A 22,680-nucleotide genomic window follows, 5' to 3' on the forward strand; every position below is an offset into this window, starting at 1 on the left:
ATTTGTGATCCCTTCATGCTTCAGAACATGTCCTACCAACGGGTCCCTTCTTGTCAAGTTGTGCCACAAACTCCTCTTCTCCCCGATTCTATTCAATACCTCCTCATTAGTTATGTGATCTACCCATCTAATCTTCAGCAAAAAGTTACAGCTCTGAATAGCTATAATTGTCAGTCTCCAAATGAAGTAAGTTCTGACGTAACATTGTTCAGTACACTGTCCTTCTTCACCAACAAAATATCTCTGCTTATTTCCCTAAAACTCTACATGTTTTTCTCGTTGCACGACACCGTTTACATTCACGACGCAGCCATCACTATGGATCTGTGGAAAGAGAAGCATGCAATATCTAAGGCAATCTAACAAGGTCATTTCAGAATGTTTTACTGTTGGCGTTAACGATTCTGTGGTAGCGCACCCAAAATCCACTTTTCATCATTGTCAAAGATTGCAAATTGTGCTACGAAGATTCACTGCAAGATACGCAGTATCCACGTTACCATCCTGAACCGTCTTAAATGAAATTTCAACGACTATCCCCACACCACTACCACTGCAGTAACAGTCTAGGGCCGACTCATTATCCAGCAAGATCTTTTCTATCACCTTCAACGAATTACATCTTCCGCCTGTGATCGAACATCGTGATGGAGCTGAAAAGAGCCAAAGACACTTCACTCTTATTGGTTCAGTGAACAGTTTTTGTTTTCTTTTATATCACCTTTATCTTTTTACACTCTATTATTTGCTTTTTCATTCCTTTTTACTGCTAGCTTTCTGCTGTTATCTTTCCTTTTACATTTTGTGTTATCTTTCCTCACTTTGTCTTCCCTGTCTTTATTTCGGTACATTATTTGTGCTGTAGTGTAGTTACTCTAATATGAAGTTTAAAGCTCTAAGAACGTTATCACACTTTCATACCTCCATCATTATTGTCGTTATTATTATTAATCTCTGATTTGCATATCACCTATATGTAATTATTACCACTTGATGTAAATAGTAAGCATTACAATGAATGTAATGAAAAGTGATGGTATAATGTATGTTAAATTTTGTGGCTCGCCAGTTCAATGAATGTATGACAAATAAATAAGAAATATAATCTACTAAATATTCCCTACAGGATCGATTTGATAGTGCAGAGTATGTGGAACCCAAACTGCATAAAGCGTAAAAAAAGAAGTGCTGTACTTTCATATGCCACAACAGTCTTATCTCCGCAATATTTTGTAACCATACGCTTCAAATGCTTTTTACTGCTGAGTCGAGCCGAAAACCGAGGAAGTTATAGCAAATTAAAACTTTCTACATTCTCGTTTGATGTTATATACTACAAAGTAAACGAAGCTTTCCGTACGGTAGGGGCTATTACAGAAAGGTAAAGACTGAGGACAAAGTACTGGAGCGACGAAATTAAGATGAAACGAGTTCCGACGATCATTAAGTGCAGCCGTTGTGTCACATCGTTTCAGATAATCCCGCATTACTGCAACTATAAATTTCTCTTTATAAGAGCCCTTGAGTAGCTCTCTGTCGGTCCAAACACGCACAAACCACGACAAGCGTTGCACTTGTGCTGCCTAAGAATGGAGAGCCTCAGGTAAGCTTTCATGTCTTTTTTTCTTTTACGTGAAGTTAGAACATGTATGCTCTTGAGCTGTTTGGGCCAATTCACATCCCGTTAAAAAGAATACAGGCAATTTTTCATTTTATTTTACCACCCGGATAACAAATCTGATTTAAAAAGTGAAAAGGCAGCGTACAAAATGTAGAGGAATAATACAGAAAAGACGAGAAAATAATATGGAAGTGAGAATAACTGGTGTGACATGGGACAATGAAGCTAACATAGCGTTGATAAATTATTCAGTGAATGAAACAATAATCCCTAAAATCTAACGTCTGCTACAGATTTAAAGTTTCTTGAGAACAGTTGGACTACATGTGAGGTGACGAAAGATAAAGAAAACGTTGCACCAACAGTGATAATGTTACAGTGTAATTTCATGTTAACTTGACACTGGAGTAGTAACGCAGCAAAGGGTGGGGCTTTTGTTGACAGCATATGTATACAGGCAGAAAAACCTCATGACTTTGGATTTGCCGTTTGACATACACTCACTGAGCCACCAAGCCAATGTCGTTACTATTTTAGTGTGTGCAGATATTTCCTAAATATTCGTAATTACATTTTTCATAAATGCGCTCCCTCCAGATGGAACTAATGTCAAAACACGAGGTTTCGCTAACTTAACGCACATCCGTCGTGTCCGGTGTCGAATACCAGTGAATCACTCATTTTTGTTGTTACTGATGCGGTGTTGAGAATCTCACAACGAAGTTAAGATATGTTCCAAGTTTCAGCCGTAGTCTACAGGCTACGTGTTTTCCCCTTTTCCACGGATAAAAAGAATTTAGATATTTGGACTGCAGTTGCAAACATATTGATGGGCTGGGTATTATGGTATAACAAATAACGTATCACGGAAGTGGTTGCTCCACTTTCAGTCAAAAAGTGAATAGGCCTGAAGAACCATTTTGTTAGGCAAGAGAAACAAGGAGTATTACGTTCACAGCAGGAACACTGACTGTAACTAAATACGTGGTGAAAGCGTGTTGTTTTAAACGAAAACTATGTTTCTGTGGTTGAATTCAACACCTGATTCTAACAAAATCTGGCGGATTATTTGTCACGTATAGACTCGAGTGTTATTGAAGAACCAGCAGCGAGCACGTAGAAGACGGTAATAGTAATCTGCATACTTTTTATGTGCTTTGTGAACTCCAAGCTCTTCTCACGCAGTCAACAAGCATTTATTTTTTTTAAAGATCTGGACCATAAGTTAAGGTGTAGTATATTTAGTTATGCTTTCTTTTGTTCTGTTCAGCTATGTTATTGGATAGTAATAAAACATGCTATTAAGGTAACTTCAACCTTTATGTGTAGAATTAAACAGTTTTCATTGCTATGTGGAACGAAAATAGAAAAACGTACAGCCTTTGTTAGAGATGCGAAGCATCAGGGCTTTAAATTGTGGAAATAAACCGAATTATGTTGGGAAACATACTGCAAGTTAAACAAAGGAATCAAAAGTACTGGTGCACGAAAGATATCAAGATGGATGGGAAGCAGCACAGCAGTAATAAGTGACTTCTTTTAATCAGATTCACTTGCCCGTGTACCTGTGTTATTTGCAATCTATTAGCTCACATGCAACCTATTCAGGATGCTTAACTCCCATTCTCAGGCACCTTCTGAGGCTGCCATTAAGTAAACTAGCACGAACAGTGCTAACAGAGTCCGCAGTGCTAACAGAGTCCACATGCCTTCGTGAGTTACGAGATCGTGAAAACTAAAAGCTTAAAGTCTACAGACTAGTACAGACTTAAGTATCCCGAGATCGGCTGCATGTGAATTAATAAATTCTAATAAAAACAGCTACTGCTTACTTGGATTTAATGAACAACAGAAAAATATCTCACTGTTGCTTTATTTTCTCTTTTTTTATTTCTGACGTCTTACGTGGAAAACTTTGTTCCGTTTTAGAATTTCGCCCTTCCTTCACTTTGCTGTGTTACTGCTGATCGTAGCTGTTACACCAAGAATGGTAAGTAATGAGTATCCCGAACGGGAATACGTTCTCTCACTGTGTGGTGCAGTGGATGCGTAATGATTACGAAATTTGCCTTCTGGGTTTCCTAATTTCACAGGGTTTTGTGTGGAAGAACGTCAACGTTAGTGTAATTGCAGTGCCAAGAATGCTAGAGCTAACTAAAATGAACGTTATACACTCCTGGAAATTGAAATAAGAACACCGTTAATTCATTGTCCCAGGAAGGGGAAACTTTATTGACACATTCCCGGGGTCAGATACATCACATGATCACACTGACAGAACCACTGGCACATAGACACAGGCAACAGAGCATGCACAATGTCGGCACTAGTACAGTGTATATCCACCTTTCGCAGCAATGCAGGCAGCTATTCTCCCATGGAGACGATCGTAGAGATGCTGGATGTAGTCCTGTGGAACGGCTTGCCATGCCATTTCCACCTGGCGCCTCAGTTGGACCAGCGTTCGTGCTGGACGTGCACACCGCGTGAGACGACGCTTCATCCAGTCCCAAACATGCTCAATGGGGGACAGATCCGGAGATCTTGCTGGCCAGGGTAGTTGACTTACACCTTCTAGAGCACGTTTGGTGGCACGGGATACATGCGGACGTGCATTGTCCTGTTGGAACAGCAAGTTCCCTTGGCGGTCTAGGAATGGTAGAACGATGAGTTCGATGACGGTTTGGATGTACCGTGCACTATTCAGTGTCCCATCGACGATCACCAGAGGTGTACGGCCAGTGTAGGAGATCGCTCCCCACACCATGATGCCGGGTGTTGGCCCTGTGTGCTTCGGTCGTATGCCGTCCTGATTGTGGCGCTCACCTGCACGGCGCCAAACACGCATACGACCATCATTGGCACCAAGGCAGAAGCGACTCTCATCGCTGAAGACGACACGTCTCCATTGTCCCTCCATTCACGCCTGTCGCGACACCACTGGAGGCGGGCTGCACGATGTTGGGGTGTGAGCGGAAGACGGCCTAACGGTGTGCGGGACCGTAGCCCAGTTTCATGGAGACGGTTGCGAATGGTCCTCGCCGATACCCCAGGAGCAACAGTGTCCCTAATTTGCTGGGAAGTGGCGGTGCGGTCCCCTACGGCACTGCGTAGGATCCTACGGTCTTGGCGTGCATCCGTGCGTCGCTACGGTCCGGTCCCAGGTCGACGAGCACGTCCACCTTCCGCCGACCACTGTCGACAACATCGATGTACTGTGGAGACCTCACGCCCCACATGTTGAGCAATTCGGCGGTACGTCCACCCGGCCTCCCGCATGCCCACTATACGCCCTCGCTCAAAGTCCGTCAACTGCACATACGGTTCACGTCCACGCTGTCGCGGCATGCTACCAGTGTTAAAGACTGCGATGGAGCTCCGTATGCCACGGCAAACTGGCTGACACTGACGGCAGCGGTGCACAAATGCTGCGCAGCTAGCGCCATTCGACGGCCAACACCGCGGTTCCTGGTGTGTCCGCTGTGCCGTGCGTGTGATCATTGCTTGTACAGCCCTCTCGCAGTGTCCGGAGCAAGTATGGTGGGTCTGACACACCGGTGTCAATGTGTTCTTTTTTGCCATTTCCAGGAGTGTATTATTTACTGGTTAACTGAGAATACTCATAAGTAAATTGTTGTATTGAACGAAACTGGTTTTTGGTACGACAATATCGACTAAAGTTGAGTAAAATGAATACTTATTTATAGTCTTGCCAAATTAGTATCGGGCAACATGTCCCTTTTCATCGGCAAGCTAACAGACGACAAAAGCAAAAAGTTCCTGCAGACTGACATCGCATTATAATGATTCTAAAATGATAACTATGTTCTGAAAATCATGCCATATTTACATCAAACTATTGAATTGGATTCCTCTGCAGTTCGCACTCATTGTTTGGCAGATGGTTCATGAACCACTTACAGATTTATCTTCTGGTAAACCTTCCTGCATGTAAGGTCGTGGTCCATAAAACTCTTCAGCTCTTGCAGTCGGCAAGACTCACCGGAGGAGAAACACCCCTCTGAAGATGTTCAGCGCAGCTCTGGACGAAACGTTATGAGCTGAAGAGTTTCATGGACCACGAGCTTACATCCAGGAAGGTTTACCGGAAGATATGTCATCCGGTCGTGAAAGCCTTCACACTTACAGATTGTTTCTCGACCGTTCCTCTCTCAAATACCACGCGGGGAAAACTAATACCTAAGTCTTTCTGTGCAAACTCTGATTTCTCGTAGTTTACAACGATGGACATTTCTACCTACGTTGGTGGAAGTCAACAAGATACACGTACACTGACATTCGGAGAACACATCTTCTCAACGAAACTCCTTTGTTTCTATGGTTGCCACACAAAATCAAATATCATACTCATAATACTACCTCCCCTGTATGTAAGACTGGTACTGTCAGGTGAGGAAGGCACGCCGACCTGTATTAGTTGTTCTAAGTTTTAATGCTCTTGATCCTGTAATAATTTAATTACAACTAGATGATAACCGGTTTCGGTTGACTAGCAGATATACTTTTATTTAGTATGAAATCCTCGTAACATTATTTAAAAAATACAGTTTATGTTAAAAATATTTCGTGATAATAGTTTTTCGGTGTCTTCTGTCAGTTCTATCTCGTAGGAATTCCACGCCTCGCAACAGTTCTGATGACGATGACGGAAAAGCGTATTTTACGCATTCTCTTGTTTTAAAAGTATTACATACAGGGTGTTACAAAAATGTACGGCCAAACTTTCAGGAAACAATCCTCACACACAAAGAAAGAAAATATGTTATATGGACATGTGTCCGGAAACGCTTACTTTCCATGTTAGAGCTCATTTTATTACTTCTCTTCAAATCACATTAATAATGGAATGTAAACACACAGCAACAGAACGTACCAGCGTGACTTCAAACACTTTGTTACAGGAAATGTTCAAAATGTCCTTCGTTAGCGAGGATACATGCATCCATCCTCCGTTTCATGGAATCCCTGATGCGCTCATGCAGCCCTGGAGAATGGCGTATTGTATCACAGCCGTCCGCAATACGAGCACGAAGAGTCTTTGCATTTGGTACCGGAGTTGCGTAGACAAGAGCTTTCAAATGCCCCAATAAATGAAAGTCAAGAGGGTTGAGGTCAGGAGAGCATGGAGGCCATGGAATTGGTCCGCCTCTACCAATCCATCGGTCACCGAATCTGTTGTTGAGAAGTGTACGAACACTTCGACTGAAATGTGCAGGAGCTCCATCGTGCATGAACCACATGTTGTGTCGTAAAGGCACATGTTCTAGCAGCACAGATAGAGTATCCCGTATGAAATCATGGAGGTGAATCGAGGAAGTACAATACATACTGACAGAACTAAAATGAGCTCTAACATGGAAATTAAGCGTTTCCGGACACATAACATCTTTTCGTTATTTGTGTGTGAGGAATGTTTCCTGAAAGTTTGGCCGTATCTTTTTGTAACACCCTGTATAAGTGTTCCATGATACTTTCTCAAAAAATGTTCTGCTTTAAAGCTTCAAATATAAATAGGGAGTGTACACAGTCATTGCCTGACCTTATAGTAGAACTGGCTTACGTATACTTGGAAAAATTAATATCTTTAGGGACAGGACAAACTCATTTTATTTTATGGCCAAAGTCGCCGTTATTTTGTGCAAAATTCAGTGTTATATTGTGACCAAATTCAGTGTTATTGTTTGTCAGATTCGTTGACGTTTTTGCAATGTAATAGGTTTCGCCAAATTTGTTCGTACACACTCACTGTAATTTTTTGCCAAATTTGGTATTGCTTTCTTTGTCAAACTTGATGTTTCTTGGCAGATTCAGTATAATTTTTCCCATATTCGTTTTTATTCTTGCCAAATCCGTTGCTTTTCTGACATATTAGGGTATTTATTGCCAGATTCGGTGCCTTGTGCTAATCTCGGCATATTTATTGCCAAATTCAGTGTTATTTTTGCTGTATTTGGCTAGTTTTTGGAGACGAAGAGGATTCGGTTTCATTTCTATTGCCAAATTCGGAGTTGGGTTCTTTTACCGAACTCGTCATTTTTATCCAAATTTGGGGTATTTGTAAATTTGGTACTTTTTACTAAATTTGAGGTGTTTTCAAAAGTCGATGTTACTTTCGCAAATACAGTGTTATTTTTCGCCGAATATATTTACAAACTAGATGCCATTTTTTGTCAGCATCATTATAATTTTTGCCAAATTCGGTGTTTTTCGCCAAATTTGGTGTTTTTTACCAAAGTCGGTGTCGGGTTTTTGTCATTTTTTGCTACATTCGGTGTTTTTGGTAAATTTCATGTTTCTGCCAATATCGACGTTTTATTTTGTTGAAATCGGTATTGTTTTCTTTTTGCTGAATTCGGTGCTTTTTTAACCATCACATCAAAGTTCGTTACACGAGAAACGAACCGTTGTTTTATGATGCTCATGAGCCTCGGCCTTCATAAGATTATAAGACAAAACAGAATTTCAACATTAAATATCTATCAGTAACAAATATTAGTAACTGCAGTCGACAGAATTATATTTTAATACAGCAAAATTACAAACTTCATGATAACTCGTGAAAACTGCCGATCTCACGCTATTTCGCTAAAAACCAAAAATTTCGCTTCATTACTCATGTGAGCGTTTTCGCGAAATTTTCCTGACCCTCTTATTTCTGTTATAGCGTTCTACCACCATCAGGGTTTGAATTCGTTCAGGTGATAATTTCTGGGTGTTGGAAATTTAAATCTTTACTATAGTTAATTCAGCAAAAAACGTTGCGCAGAGCTGATAGTAACACTTTTATTACAGACCTAAGAAATCTTTTGTCGCTGCTCATGGCTTTCCAGTTATACATTTCTTGCTGTTATCGAGTTCTGTATCTAGTATTTTATTTCTTTCCATTCAGTCACGCTCAGCTACTGTCGTGACTTCAAAAATCACTGAATTATTAAGTATATTGCATTCCACTGCAGCTTGTCACTTAACAACTCCATAATTTCCATTTGTCATGTAACGTACTTTATTTTACCATTTATTGTGTGCAAGATCTGAAAGCTTTTTTTGGTGACATGCCCTGTTTATCTCGGTGCACCCAAGTACACAGAAAGTTAACATGAGTGATGAGTAGAAATTTACAAACTATGTAGCAAATATGCTATACTACAAGGTCCAGCAAAAATCCTGCAGCATACCTAGCTACCAACAGGCCGAAGAGTACAGAAACATCGCTCGACCATAGTTGAAACAAAAGCCTTACCAGACCCAGCCTACCTCTGCCCACATTGCCTGGACGTCCGATCCAAATTTCATTCCCGCCTGAAAATTCTCGAACGTCGTGCTTTCCGCCTCCTACTTTGTATTCGCCTACCCTCTCCCATACGCATACTTCTATGTTCTAGCCCTCCTCCAACTCTTACAATCCATCAGATTTTCTTTATCAGACTGCTTTGATGCGGCCTGAGGCGAATTCTTCAATTGTAGCAAACTCTTGAGCTCAGAGTAGCACTTACACTCTACATCCTCAATTATTTTTTAATATGTTCCAATATATGTCTTCCTTTGCACTTTTCACCCTCTACAGCTCCCTTTAGTGTCAAAGAACATGTTCACTGATGTCTTGACATAAATCATCCTGTCCCGTATTCTACTCCATATTTTCTTTCCTTTCTTCGCCAGTTACGTGAAGAACCTTCTCATTCTTTATTTTACCAGTCCATCTAATTTTCAACATTCTTCTGTAGCACCACATTTCGATTAATTCCTTTATATGTGTTCCCACAGTTAATGTTTCACTTCCATACACTGCTGTGCTCCATACGAATTCTTCAAAATTTCTTTCTCAGACTGAGGCTTATATCTGATACTAGTGGACCTCTTTATACCAGGTATGCCCTCTTTTCCTGTATTACTCCGCTTTTTCCGCCCCCTTGCTTCGTTGTTTCTCTTCCATAGCAGCAAAACTTTGCCTACTTCGTGAAACCCAATTCTTATGTTACGTTTCAGGCTAATCTCATTTCTGCTACTTATAATTACTTTAATCTTTCTTGGATTTATTCTCAACTCATATTCAGCAGTCTTTAAAATTTCATTTCGTTCAACAGGTCTTTTAATTATTCCTCGCACTCATTGAGTACTGCAATGTCATCATCAAATCCTACCACCATGAATTTTATTCCCACTCTTCAACCTTTCTTCCACTTCCGTCATTGCTGCTTCTAGGCGTAGATTGAACAGTAGGTATGAAACACTACATTCCTGTCTTGCACCCTTTGTAATGGGAGCACTTCGATTTTAGTAATTCATTCTTATTGTCATCTCTTGGTTCTTGAACATATTGCATGTTACCCTCGTTTCCCTAAAGATACACTTCTTTCTATGTGTTTCGGTCACGTTGCACCGTTTTCGTTGTCGAACTCTTTTTTTTGAATTTGTCAAATCCTATGAAGGTGTCTTGATTTCTCTTCAGTCTTGCTTCCATTATCAAACGCAACGTCATAAATTACTCTGTGATGTCTTTGCTTTCCCGAGAGCCAAGCTAATCGTCATGTAACATATCCTCAATTTTCTTCTCCATTCTTCTGTATATTATTCTTGTTAGGAGTTTGGATGCATAAACTGTTGAGCTTATTGTGAAATACTTCTCATACTTACCTGCCCCTCCTATTTTCGTGTTTGTGTGGGTGAAATTTTCTCGACAGTTTGATGGTAATTCTCCCATCTAAAAAGACTCTACACAACAACTTCAATATTCGTTTAAATTGCCATTTCCCCCAGTTAATTTTATTAATCGTCATGGAATGTTATCTATTCCATTTGTCTTATTTGATGCGTAATGATGGGAAACGAGTCATTTTACATTCACATTACACATGCTTACGTAGATACAGCTAGATGAGACTTAGTAATTCCTATCCATCACTTTTTAGACATTACAGTAATACAAAGTCGTCTACGGAATAGAAGGAGGGGAAAATATTACATTTTCGAATTGCACTTTGCTGTCTGTCAGACATTTCACATCCCTAGGTTGTTGTTGTTGTTGTTGTGGCCTTCAGTCCTGAGACTGGTTTGATGCAGCTCTCCATGCTACTCTATCCTGTGCAAGCTTCTTCATCTCCCAGTACCTAGTGCAACCTACATCCTTCTGAATCTGCTTAGTGTATTCATCTCTTGGTCTCCCTCTACGATTTTTACCCTCCACACTGCCCTCCAATACTAAATTGGTGATCCCTTGATGCCTCAGAACACGTCCTACCAACCGATCCCTTCTTCTGGTCAAGTTGTGCCACAAACTTCTCTACTCCCCAATCCTATTCAATACTTTCTCATTAGTTATGTGATCTACCCATCTAATCTTCAGCATTCTTCTGTAACTGACCCAAAATTTTAGTTGCAGCATTGAGCATCCATGTTTGTGCTAATGACAACCTCAATGTGGAGTAATGAATGTCATATTTTTCCTCCGGTATTGTGATTATGGACACCACTGTTGCTTTAGAACTGCATTGGACTATTTACAACAAACTTCATGAGTGAATAAATAAACTGCTAAGCAGTAGTCGGAATCCCTAATTCTTCGAACAGATGTCTTCGAAATGATTTTGAATGAGCACCACATATTATTCTTGCAGAAACATTTTAGGCAATGAAGGCTTTTTTTCTTACACACGAACTACCTCAGTACGCTGTTCCATACGACATTATTGAACGAAAATATGTAATATTTGATTTGTCTGCTTATTGGTTCGTGTCTCGCCAAGATTTGCAATGATGTGATGTGTACGCGTGGACTAATTCAAAAATGTGTTTTGTCCTGTTGAAAATCTCTTCAACGTTTACGGCCAAAAATTTGAAATTTACGCGCTAGTTATTGTTATTTCTTCACCATGTGCTATACTTACCAGTGTTATAGTATCACTAAATGTGCTGCTTTTTTTACTGAGAGTGAGGTCACTCGTAGGAAACCACTCAATGATATACTTTACAGTCATCCGCTATTTCCTCTGAATTTAACAGTGGAATTCCCCTTTGCACTCGTAATGTTACTGCCCTTACTTTTAAAATTATCGGATGTTGTACGGACTTTTGTATGTTCTAAATCATTTCTTCCGGCGATCATTTCTTGTTGATTTTTTTCATATTTTTCCTGCAGTGATTTCGCCTTGGTTGCCCCACAGTTCCTACTTATTTAATTCCTATGTAGGTTATACTACTGTGTTTCTGACTTTCCCTGGACATTTTTGTGCTTAGTTCGTCGATCAGGTCGCCAGATGTCTCCCGAATTGAGAACGTTGGGAGCATTATGGGCGGAGCCCTCCAAAGAGCTCTGGATTTTGCGGATCTGAAGAGCCAGTTGGTCAGAATTTAGCAAGATATCCCTCAGGAGGACATCCAACAACTCTAGCAATCAATGCCAAGCTGAATAGCTGCTAGCATAAGAGCCAGAGGCGGACCAACGAGTTATGGACTTACTCAATTTGTGAAGCTGTTTCTCTTCAATAAATCATACATTTTTTTTCTGAAACTGTAATCATTTGTTTGTCTGTCCAGGTACGTCACATCTACCGACTTCCACCCTACTGGGATAACTTCTTCTTGACGTGTCTTTTGTTTTTATCTTTTTTCCTTCTTAGAATGAATACCCACGTCGGAGTCGCGCTGCAGCAACGCCCTCAAACTTTTGATCGTCCCTTGTAATTATTACTTGTTGTTTCGGATATTGTTTTTGCCCTTTCAACCCACCCCATCTTTTAGTTACGTGCTGCACCGAAGCTCTTCTCTTCCCATTCGATTCAGTATCTCTTCATCAGCTACTCGATGTACCTACCTGATCTTCAGCATACTTACGCAGCACCACACTTCCAGAGCTCGTATTCTTTTCTTCTCTGAAATGTTTTCGTTGATATTTCGTGTATCTACATTGTTACATTTACAGATATCTTCAGAAAATACTACTTGACACTTAAATTTATATTCCATGTTAACAAGTTTCCCTTTTTGAGAAACACTTCTCTTGCTGTTGCCAGTCTCGGTTTTATATTTTCTCTACTTTCGTCATCACCATTATTTTTGCCGTTGAAGTAGCAAATCGCGCCTACTACTTATACCGTTATTTTCTATTGAAACTCCGTGGTAATCCCTGTTTTAATCCTACTATATTCTATTTCTCTTGCTTCACGCCTGTTGATTCATCTTATAACCTCTTATGAAGGCACTACCTACTCCATGCAACTTCTCCTCAAAGTACTTTGCCATCTCTGTCAGAATTACGATGTCATCGGTAAACCTTAAAGTTCTTGTGAGTAAGACGGCAGTTCAGTCGCCCTGAAGAGAACCGCTGTAAAAACGGTCGAAGCGTCGATTTAAACAGTGGTTTTAGTTTCAAAATAACGAGGTCTAGCGCCAAAAAGAATTTTATTCGCAAGAATTTTATTTTAAGCTTTCTTTTTTTTTCTTTGCCTTGAACTCTAATATGCTTTCGACACCTTAGTTCCATGTTTACACTCTATGGCATGTCAGGCGTAATCAAGAATTGTCACTGCCTAAGATTTGATAACAGTAATATACACGACAATCTGTGTCCTATATTATAAGACGGATTTCATATCCTGCCGCATTAGCTGATACGCATGTCATTGTTACAGAGATATATAATGTAAGCACACTTATACTTCTGGAATTATGCATGGTGATTCAAACGTAACTGTACACATTTCGTGGGTGTAATGTATGATTAAAAAAAAGAGTAAAGGGATAAATAAAATTTTGTCGGAAATTGCTTTATTTCGGAGTTATGCAGTGGAGTAGGGATCAAAAGTGCACCACAAATAACAAAAAACTAATTCCTCTCAGTAAACAACGACAAACAAACCCGAAAATTCAACACAATTACGCAGTATACATTTAGCCCAGAATATGTTCAAAATGATCTCCATGTAGGCGAATATACACTCCTGGAAACTGAAATAAAAACACCGCGAATTCATTGTCCCAGGAAGGGGAAACTTTATTGACACATTCCCGGGGTCAGATACATCACATGATCACACTGACAGAACCACAGGCACATAGACACAGGCAACAGAGCATGCACAATGTCGGCACTAGTAAAGTGTATATCCATCTTTCGCAGCAATGCAGGCTGCTATTCTCCCATGGAGACGATCGTAGAGATGCTGGATGTAGTCCTGTGGAACGGCTTGCCATGCCATTTCCACCTGGCGCCTCAGTTGGACCAGCGTTCGTGCTGGACGTGCACACCGCGTGAGACGACGCTTCATCCAGTCCCAAACATGCTCAATGGGGAACAGATCCGGAGATCTTGCTGGCCAGGGTAGTTGACTTACACCTTCTAGAGCACGTTGGGTGCCACGGGATACACGCGGACGTGCATTGTCCTGTTGGAACAGCAAGTTCCCTTGCCGGTCTAGGAATGGTAGAACGATGGGTTCGATGACGGTTGGGATGTACCGTGCACTATTCAGTGTACCCTCGACGATCACCAGAGGTGTACGGCCAGTGTAGGAGATCGCTCCCCACACCATGATGCCGGGTGTTGGCCCTGTGTGCCTCGGTCGTATGCAGTGCTGATTGTGGCGCTCACCTGCACGGCGCCAAACACGCATACGACCATCATTGGCACCAAGGCAGAAGCGACTCTCATCGCTGAAGACGACACGTCTCCATTCGTCCCACCATTCACGCCTGTCGCGACACCACTGGAGGCGGGCTGCACGATGTTGGGGCGTGAGCGGAAGACGGCCTAACGGTGTGCGGGACCGTAGCCCAGCTTCATGGAGACGGTTGCGAATGGTCCTCGCCGATACCCCAGGAGCAACAGTGTCCCTAATTTGCTGGGAAGTGGCGGTGCGGTCCCCTACGGCACTGCGTAGGATCCTATGGTCTTGGCGTGCATCCGTGCGTCGCTGCGGTCCGGTCCCTGGTCGACGGGCACGTCCACCTTCCGCCGACCACTGGCGACAACATCGATGTACTGTGGAGACCTCACGCCCCACGTGTTGAGCAATTAGGCGGTACGTCCACCCGGCCTCCCGCATGCCCACTATACGCCCTCGCTCAAAGTCCGTCAACTGCACATACGGTTCACGTCCACGCTGTCGCGGCATGCTACCAGTGTTAAAGACTGCGATGGAGCTCCGTATGCCACGGCAAACTGGCTGACACTGACGGCTGCGGTGCACAAATGCTGCGCAGCTAGCGCCATTCGACAGCCAACACCGCGGTTCCTGGTGTGTCCGTTGTGCCGTGCGTGTGGTCATTGCTTGTACAGCCCTCTCGCACTGTCCGGAGCAAGTATGGTGGGTCTGACACACTGGTGTCAATGTGTTCTTTTTTCCATTTCCAGGAGTGTAGTCACGTGCCCAACGTCTTACCGCTCCCGGAATGTTGGAAGCCCCATTCATCTCATTCTTCACAGTTGCACAGCCGTTTTTACTACTCTGCTGTATTTATGCTACTTTCGCAATTGCAACACCGTAACGAGCAGTTTGAGACGACCCCAGATATAAAATCCATGGGGTTAAGATTCGGAGGTCTGGCGGGGCAAGCAACTGGTCCTGCGCGCCCTATCCGCTTACTAGGATAAGCCACATTGAGATACTCTTGCCTCCAGGCTGAAGCGTGCAGAGTCACCGTAGTGCACAAACCACAACTTGGTTCGTGTAGCGAATGGGACACCATGAAGCACATCACCTGATTCATCTTCCAAAAACTGTCGATACACTCTGCCAGTCAGGCGTAGTGGAATAACATGCGGTCCGAAAAATTGACTGTCGGCTATCCCACACCAAATGTTCACTGCTAAACGATACTGAAGTCCTCGTACAGTAGTTACGTGAGGATTCTCATACGCCCGCCCTTGCATGTTTGAGCGTTCACGATACCCACACGGGTTAAGAGGCTCTCATCCGTAAACACTACCCGACGACTGAAACTCAATCAGCAGCATGGCGCTCGAGCAACCATTGACAAAAATTCAATCTACAAATAACAGCTCCTGTATCTTCTGCAGGTGAAATGGGCGGAATTGCTGTCTCCGAAACAGGCGCCAAACATTCGATTGATGAACTCACACAAGGGCAATTATACGGCGGGTATTTATGATAGGGTCTTGAACTACCATTTCCAGAATGCTCTCAACACACACTCACCCAGCCGAGGCCGACCTAACCGTGGCGCATCATGAATGCCATATTCCCTTCAACGCCTGTCTCAAGGTGTGAAATTCCGATGGTTTGACATTCTTCTGTTTGGAAACATTTTCACATACTTTCGTGTGGCTGCTCGTGCATCGCCTTCTGCTGCGCCGTAAAGGAAGTGCATGTCCACGTCTCCACCGTCTGCGCACGCCATCGTAGTGGGCGCAACGACTGTAGTTTATGAACTACCAGCAGAATAAATGTATGTACTACGTCTGGTGCCGGTGCACTACAACAGCGCCGCAAAATACAAGAGACAAAACCGAAATCAGTTAAACAAAGGCATTTCGTGCCAAAAGCCACCGAGCAGCGTAAAGGGCTGTACAAAGCGACATAAGCCGATATGCAGGCGAACACAACACGACAAAACCCTGCACTGGCCCATGACGTATTTCCTACCACAAATGACATCTACATGACTACTCTGCAATTCACATTTAAGTGCTTGGCAGAGGGTTCATCGAACCACAATCATACTATCTCTCTACTATTCCACTCCCGAACAGCGAGCGGGAAAAACGAACACCTAAACCTTTCTGTTCGAGCTCTGATTTCTCTTATTTTATTTTGATGATCATTCCTACCTATGTAGGTTGGGCTCAACAAAATATTTTCGCATTCGGAAGAGAAAGTTGGTGACTGAAATTTCGTAAAAAGGTCTCGCCGCGACGAAAAACATCTATGCTCTAATGACTTCCATCCCAACTCGTGTATCATATCTGCCACACTCTCTCCCCTATAACGTGATAATACAAAACGAGCTGCCCTTTTTTGCACCCTTTCGATGTCCTCCGTCAATCCCACCTAGTAAGGATCCCACACCGCGCAGCAATATTCTAACAGAGGACGAACGAGTGTAGTGTAAGCTGTCTCTTTAGTGGACTTGTTGCATCTTCTAAGTGTCCTGTCAATGAAACGCAACCTTTGGCTCGCCTTCCCGACAATATTATCTATGTGGTCCTTCCAACTGAAGTTGTTCGTAATTTTAACACCCAGGTACTTAGTTGAATTGACAGCCTTGAGAATTGTACTATTTATCGAGTAATCGAATTCCAACGGATTTCTTTTGGAACTCATGTGGATCATCTCACACTTTTCGTTATTTAGCGTCAACTGCCACCTGACACACCATACAGCAATCTTTTCTAAATCGCTTTGCAACTGATACTGGTCTTCGGATGACCTTACTAGACGGTAAATTACAGCATCATCTGCGAACAATCTAAGAGAACTGCTCAGATTGTCACCCAGGTCATTTATATAGATCAGGAACAGCAGAGGGCCCAGGACGCTTCCCTGGGGAACACCTGATATCACTTCAGTTTTACTCGATGATTTGCCGCCTATTACTACGAACTGCGACCTTCCTGACAGGAAATCACGAATCCAGTCGCACAACTGAGACAATACCCCATAGCTCCCCAGCTTGACTAGAAGTCGCTTGTGAGGAACGGTGTCAAAATCTTTCCGGAAATCTAGAAATACGGAATCAACTTGAGATCCCCTGTCGATAGCGGCCATTACTTAGCGTCAACTGCCACCTGACACACCATACAGCAATCTTTTCTAAATCGCTTTGCAACTGATACTGGTCTTCGGATGACCTTACTAGACGGTAAATTACAGCATCATCTGCGAACAATCTAAGAGAACTGCTCAGATTGTCACCCAGGTCATTTATATAGATCAGGAACAGCAGAGGGCCCAGGACGCTTCCCTGGGGAACACCTGATATCACTTCAGTTTTACTCGATGATTTGCCGCCTATTACTACGAACTGCGACCTTCCTGACAGGAAATCACGAATCCAGTCGCACAACTGAGACAATACCCCATAGCTCCCCAGCTTGACTAGAAGTCGCTTGTGAGGAACGGTGTCAAAATCTTTCCGGAAATCTAGAAATACGGAATCAACTTGAGATCCCCTGTCGATAGCGGCCATTACTTCGTGCGAATAAAGAGCTAGCTGCGTTACACAAGAGCGATGTTTTCTGAAGCCATGCTGATTACGTGTCAATATCATGCAGCATAATTCGGAAATAAATCAATTTCAGACAAAACTTTATTTAACATTTTACTCTTATTTCGATGCATACATTACTTTCACGAAGATTATATAGTTACTTTTGAATAATTCTCTACAATACAGCTGTCATGTTGTAGAAATTCATGTATATGTAGTTGTTTGTTCCTCTGTATCGGAATGTTTGATGGTAGGTTATACACCCGAAAACCTGTTTGGCAAATAAGCATTTCAAGTACAGCTCACTGTGCTTATAAGATGTCCTTCAATAAATCAGCGGCATAGGCTATAACCCTGTGTTTAATGCCTCCTTTCTCAACTAATGCTTCCTCTTCATGTCCTATAGTCTGACTTCGGGACAACGTTTCACTCCCTGTAGTTTATCCCTGATAACACCAGTATTTCGATAAGCGCATCCAGTGTGCTGTGAACATGAAGTTGTATGTACGAATGCATGGTTTCGTGGCGATATGAATTAATAAAATATTCCCATGTTTCCAGCAGTATCAGCTGGTTAAAATCCCACGAGCTTTCGACTGAGCTCTCCTCAGCGATTTTCATGTGCCCGCCGTGTCGCCAGGGCCGCGCCTGCTTCAACCTCGCGATGGCCAGGTCCAAGGCGTGCTGACCTGTAAACCGCACTCTTTATTGATCGTGTTTTCATATACTTTTATTTTTATAGGTTCTTTTATATCGGTATTCCAAAATTCCCTCCGTCCTCGCAATGACATATCTTTCGTCGAGTAGAATACGGTGGTGGTCTTTTACAACGTGTTCTGCCACGGTTGACTTTTCAGGAAGAGTACATTGAAGGCCTCTATGAGGGGGATGATTTGCCTGATGTGATAGAGGAAGAAACAGGAGTCCATTTAGGAGAGGTAGGGGATCCAGTATTAGAATCAGAATTTAAAAGAGCTTTGGAGCACTTAAGATCAGATAAAACACAAGGGATGCATAACATTCCGTCAGAATTTCTAAAATCATTAGGGGAAGTGGCAACAAAACGACTATTCACGTTGGTGTGTAGAATATATGAGTCTGGCGACATACCATCTGACTATCGGAAAAATATCATGTACGCAATTTCGAAGACTGCAAGAACTGGCAAGTGCGATGGTTATCGTACAATCAGATTAACAGCTCATACACCTAAGTTGCTGACAAGAATAATATACGGAAGAATGGAAAAGAAAATTGAGGATGTGCTAGATGACGATCAGTTTGGCTTTAGAGAAGATAAAGGCACCAGAGGGCCAATTCTGACGTTTCGATTGATAATGGAAGCAAGACTAAAGAAAAATCAAGACACGTTCATACGATTTGTGGACCCGGCAAAAGCATTCAACATTGTAAAATGCTGCAAGATGTTCGAAATTCTAGAAACATAGGAGTAAGGTATAGTGAGAGACGGGTAATATGCAATATATACAAGAGCCAAGAGCGAATAATAAGACAGGACGACCAAGAACGAAGCGCTCGAATTAAAAAGGGTGTAAGACTTGGATGTAGTCTTTCGCTCCTACTGATCAATCTGTACATCGAAGAAGCAATGATGGAAATGAAAGAAAGGTTCTGGAGTGGAATTATGATTCAAGATGAAACGATATCTATCATACGATTCGCTGATGACATTGCTAGCCTGAAGAAGAACTACATGATCTGCTGAATGGAATGAACAATCTAATGTGGGTTGAGAGTAAATCGAAGAAAGACAAAAGTAATGAGATGTAGCAGAAATGCGAACAGCAAGAAACTTAAAATCAGGATTGATGGTCACTTAGTGATGAAGTTAAGGAATTCTTCTACCTAGGCAGTAAAATAACCAATGACGGACGGTGCAAGGAGGACATCAAAGCAGACTAGCAATGAAAAAAAGGGCATTAACGGCCAAAAGTTTACCAGTATCAAACAGGCTTTAATTTGAGGAATAAATTTCTAAGGATGTACTTCTGTAGTACAGCATTGTATGGTAGTGAAAAATGGATTGTGGGAAAACCGGAACAGAAGAGAATCGAAGCATTTGAGATGTAGTGCTACAGACGAATGTTCAAAATTAGGTGGACTGATAAGGAACGAGGAGGTTCTGCGCAGAATCGGAGAGGAAAGGAATATGTGGAAAACACTGATTAGGAGAAGGGATAGGATGATAGGACATCTATTAATACGTGAGGGAATGACTTCCATGGTACTAGAGGGAGCTGTAGAGGGCAAAAACAGTAGAGGAAAACAGACTGGAATGCAATAGTTGAGGACGTAGGTTGCAAGTGCTACTCTGAGATGGAGAGGGTAGCACAGGAGAGAAATTCATGGCAGGCTGCATCAAACCCCTTAAAAAAAGGATAATTTAGGTTAAGTAGTGTGTAAGCTTGGGGACTGATGACCTTAGCAGTTAAGTCCCACAAGATTTCACACACATTTGAACATTTTTAACAAAAAAAATTAAATAAGTAAAAAAAGCGTTCTCGCCCCCGTCTGGCGTTGCTCCACAGTTCACACCATGGAACAACGCCTAACGCAACACCAGAGGTGTTTACCCCTATGCTACCCTGACAAATCAGCAGTGGCAGAGCACACTTTAGAAAACCGACACCGAATTCTCTACCACGAAACATTTGTCATTACTAAGATGAAGGGGTTTTAGAAAAGCGTAATTAAAGAAGCAATAGGAACAAAAATATATGAAAAAATCATCAATAAGGATGACAGTCTTCAGCTCAGGACAATCTGGGACCGGGCCTCGCGAGGTTAAAGCAGACGCAATGGACTCGAGATGAAAACATTAGCATATTTGGCGAGGAAGAGAGCACTAGTGACCCCACAGCCAGTAGCGCAGTTATAGAACTGCGGTGCCTAGGCGACGTAGCAGTGATCTACCACCCGATAACGGCCGAGGAGACCTCGGTCAAAAGCTCATCGGATTCTAATCACCTGACGCGGCTGGAAACCGGAGAAGATTTTATTAATAAAGTTTTATGTTTGTAATGAGTGTGCCGGCCGCGGTGGTCTCGCGGTTCTAGGCGCGCAGTCCGGAACCGTGCGACTGCTACGGTCGCAGGTTCGAATCCTGCCTCGGGCATGGATGTGTGTGTTGTCCTTAGGTTAGTTAGGTTTAAGTAGTTCTAAGTTCTAGGGGACTGATGACCACAGCAGTTGAGTCCGATAGTGCTCAGAGCCATTTGAACCATTTTGTAATGAGTGTATCGCACGCAAGAATGCCAACTGGAGTAAAGTAAGAAGTGTTGCCAGTGACGGTGTCACAACAGTGCTGAAGACACTCTGGTAGCAGTCATGGACTGTGCGGCTGGTCCCGCCGGAGGTTCGAGTCCTCTCTCGGGCATGTGTGTGTGTGTTTGTCCTTAGGATAATTTAGGTTAAGTAGTGTGTAAGCTTAGGGACTGACGACCTTAGCAGTTAAGTCCCATACGATTTCACACACATTTGAACACTCGGCTACTGTTTTTTTTTTTTTTTTTTTTTTTTTTTTTTTTTTTGGCTGCGTACTGAGAATCTCGTCTGTCCAACAGGCCACAGCGTTCCATGCGGCGATGAACGAGCACGCATCCAGGTCTATCGGTGGGCAGGCAGGCTTGGGCCAGTTCGGCCTGCCTCCTCCTGTCCAGCAGTTCGGCCCCCCTCAGTTCGCTGCGAGCCCGTACGGAGGGCCTCCAGCGAGCGCCCAGTTCGGTCCGATGCCCCAGCAGTTCGGTCCGATGCCCCAGCAGTTCGCAGCGCCGCCCCAGCAGTTCGTACCACCACCGCCTCAGCAGTTCGCCGCTCCTTTCGCAAGCATGTCTCCAGGCAGTACGCACTACCCTGCCTTGCCCGCTGGCTTCATGGGCAATGCTGGTGCCAACCAGCTCGCGGATGCGCTGGGCCGCTCCGCTCACAGGAGTGCCGCTCAACATGCTAATCAACGCAAGTAGTGCGGAGCAGTTGTTCTGTGCTGACAGCGACACTGTGTGTACTATGGCAATAATGAAATAAAGGTTTGGAAACAAGAATAGAGCACTGTGTTCTTATAAATCCTGCATTGTCACTGCAGCCATTCACTCTAGTACCGACCTCACGCTTACTCTACGAACTGAAAGGCGAAATATCCTGTTTTAGCTCGGGATAAGAGCCCGTCACTTCAGGTACACACGCCGACTTCACAGACTGCTGAAGAGATAGAGAAACTAAATGACGACATTGTGCAAGTAGTTCAGCACTTAAAGGGAGATGAAAATCTAATAGTCATGGGCGACTGGAATGCAGTTGTAGGGGAAGAAGTAAACAAAGGTTTGTTGGAGAACATGGCTTTGGTAATAGAAATGAGAAAGGAGCAAGACTCTTTGATTCCTGGAATGAATTTCAGCTAGTAATACTGGATACTCTGTTCAAAAACCACAAGAGGGATAGATATACATGGAAAAGGACAAAGATACTGGTAGATGTCAGATGGATTACACCAAGGTCAGGCAAAGATTCCGAAATCAGATAATGGATTGTAATGCGCACTCACGAGGAGATACAGAGGAAAGCAACTAAACTCCTCCCGAATAGGCCTTGAGGGAGCAACAGTACCGACCGACCGCCGTGTCATCCTCAGTCCATAGGCGTCACAGGATGCGGATATGGAAGGGCATGTGGTCAGCACACCGCTCTCCCGACCGTATGTCAGATTCCGAGACCGGGGCCGCTACTTTTCAATCAAGTAGCTCCTCAGTTTGCCTCACAAGGGCTGACTGCACCCCGATTGCCAACATCGCTCGGCAGACCAGATCGTCACTCATCCAAGTGCAAGCCCAGTCCGACAGCGCTTAACTTCGGTGATC

At 43.1% G+C, this 22,680-nt stretch overlaps 1 protein-coding gene across 1 annotated transcript; it reads left to right on the forward strand.

Moving 5' to 3' along the window:
• Nucleotides 1–1,543: 1,543 nt before the first annotated feature.
• LOC126322992 (protein tfg-1-like) lies at nucleotides 1,544–21,867 on the forward strand. The gene is made up of 3 exons (XM_049994600.1): nucleotides 1,544–1,603; nucleotides 3,551–3,611; nucleotides 21,391–21,867. The coding sequence occupies exons 1-3, from the start codon at nucleotides 1,590–1,592 to the stop codon at nucleotides 21,787–21,789; spliced, it is 474 nt and encodes a 157-aa protein (XP_049850557.1). The 5' UTR covers nucleotides 1,544–1,589; the 3' UTR covers nucleotides 21,790–21,867.
• The last annotated feature ends 813 nt before the right edge of the window (nucleotides 21,868–22,680 follow it).

The sequence above is a fragment of the Schistocerca gregaria genome, chromosome 2 (genome assembly GCF_023897955.1).
Source record: "Schistocerca gregaria isolate iqSchGreg1 chromosome 2, iqSchGreg1.2, whole genome shotgun sequence".
NCBI classification, from domain to species: domain Eukaryota; kingdom Metazoa; phylum Arthropoda; class Insecta; order Orthoptera; family Acrididae; genus Schistocerca; species Schistocerca gregaria.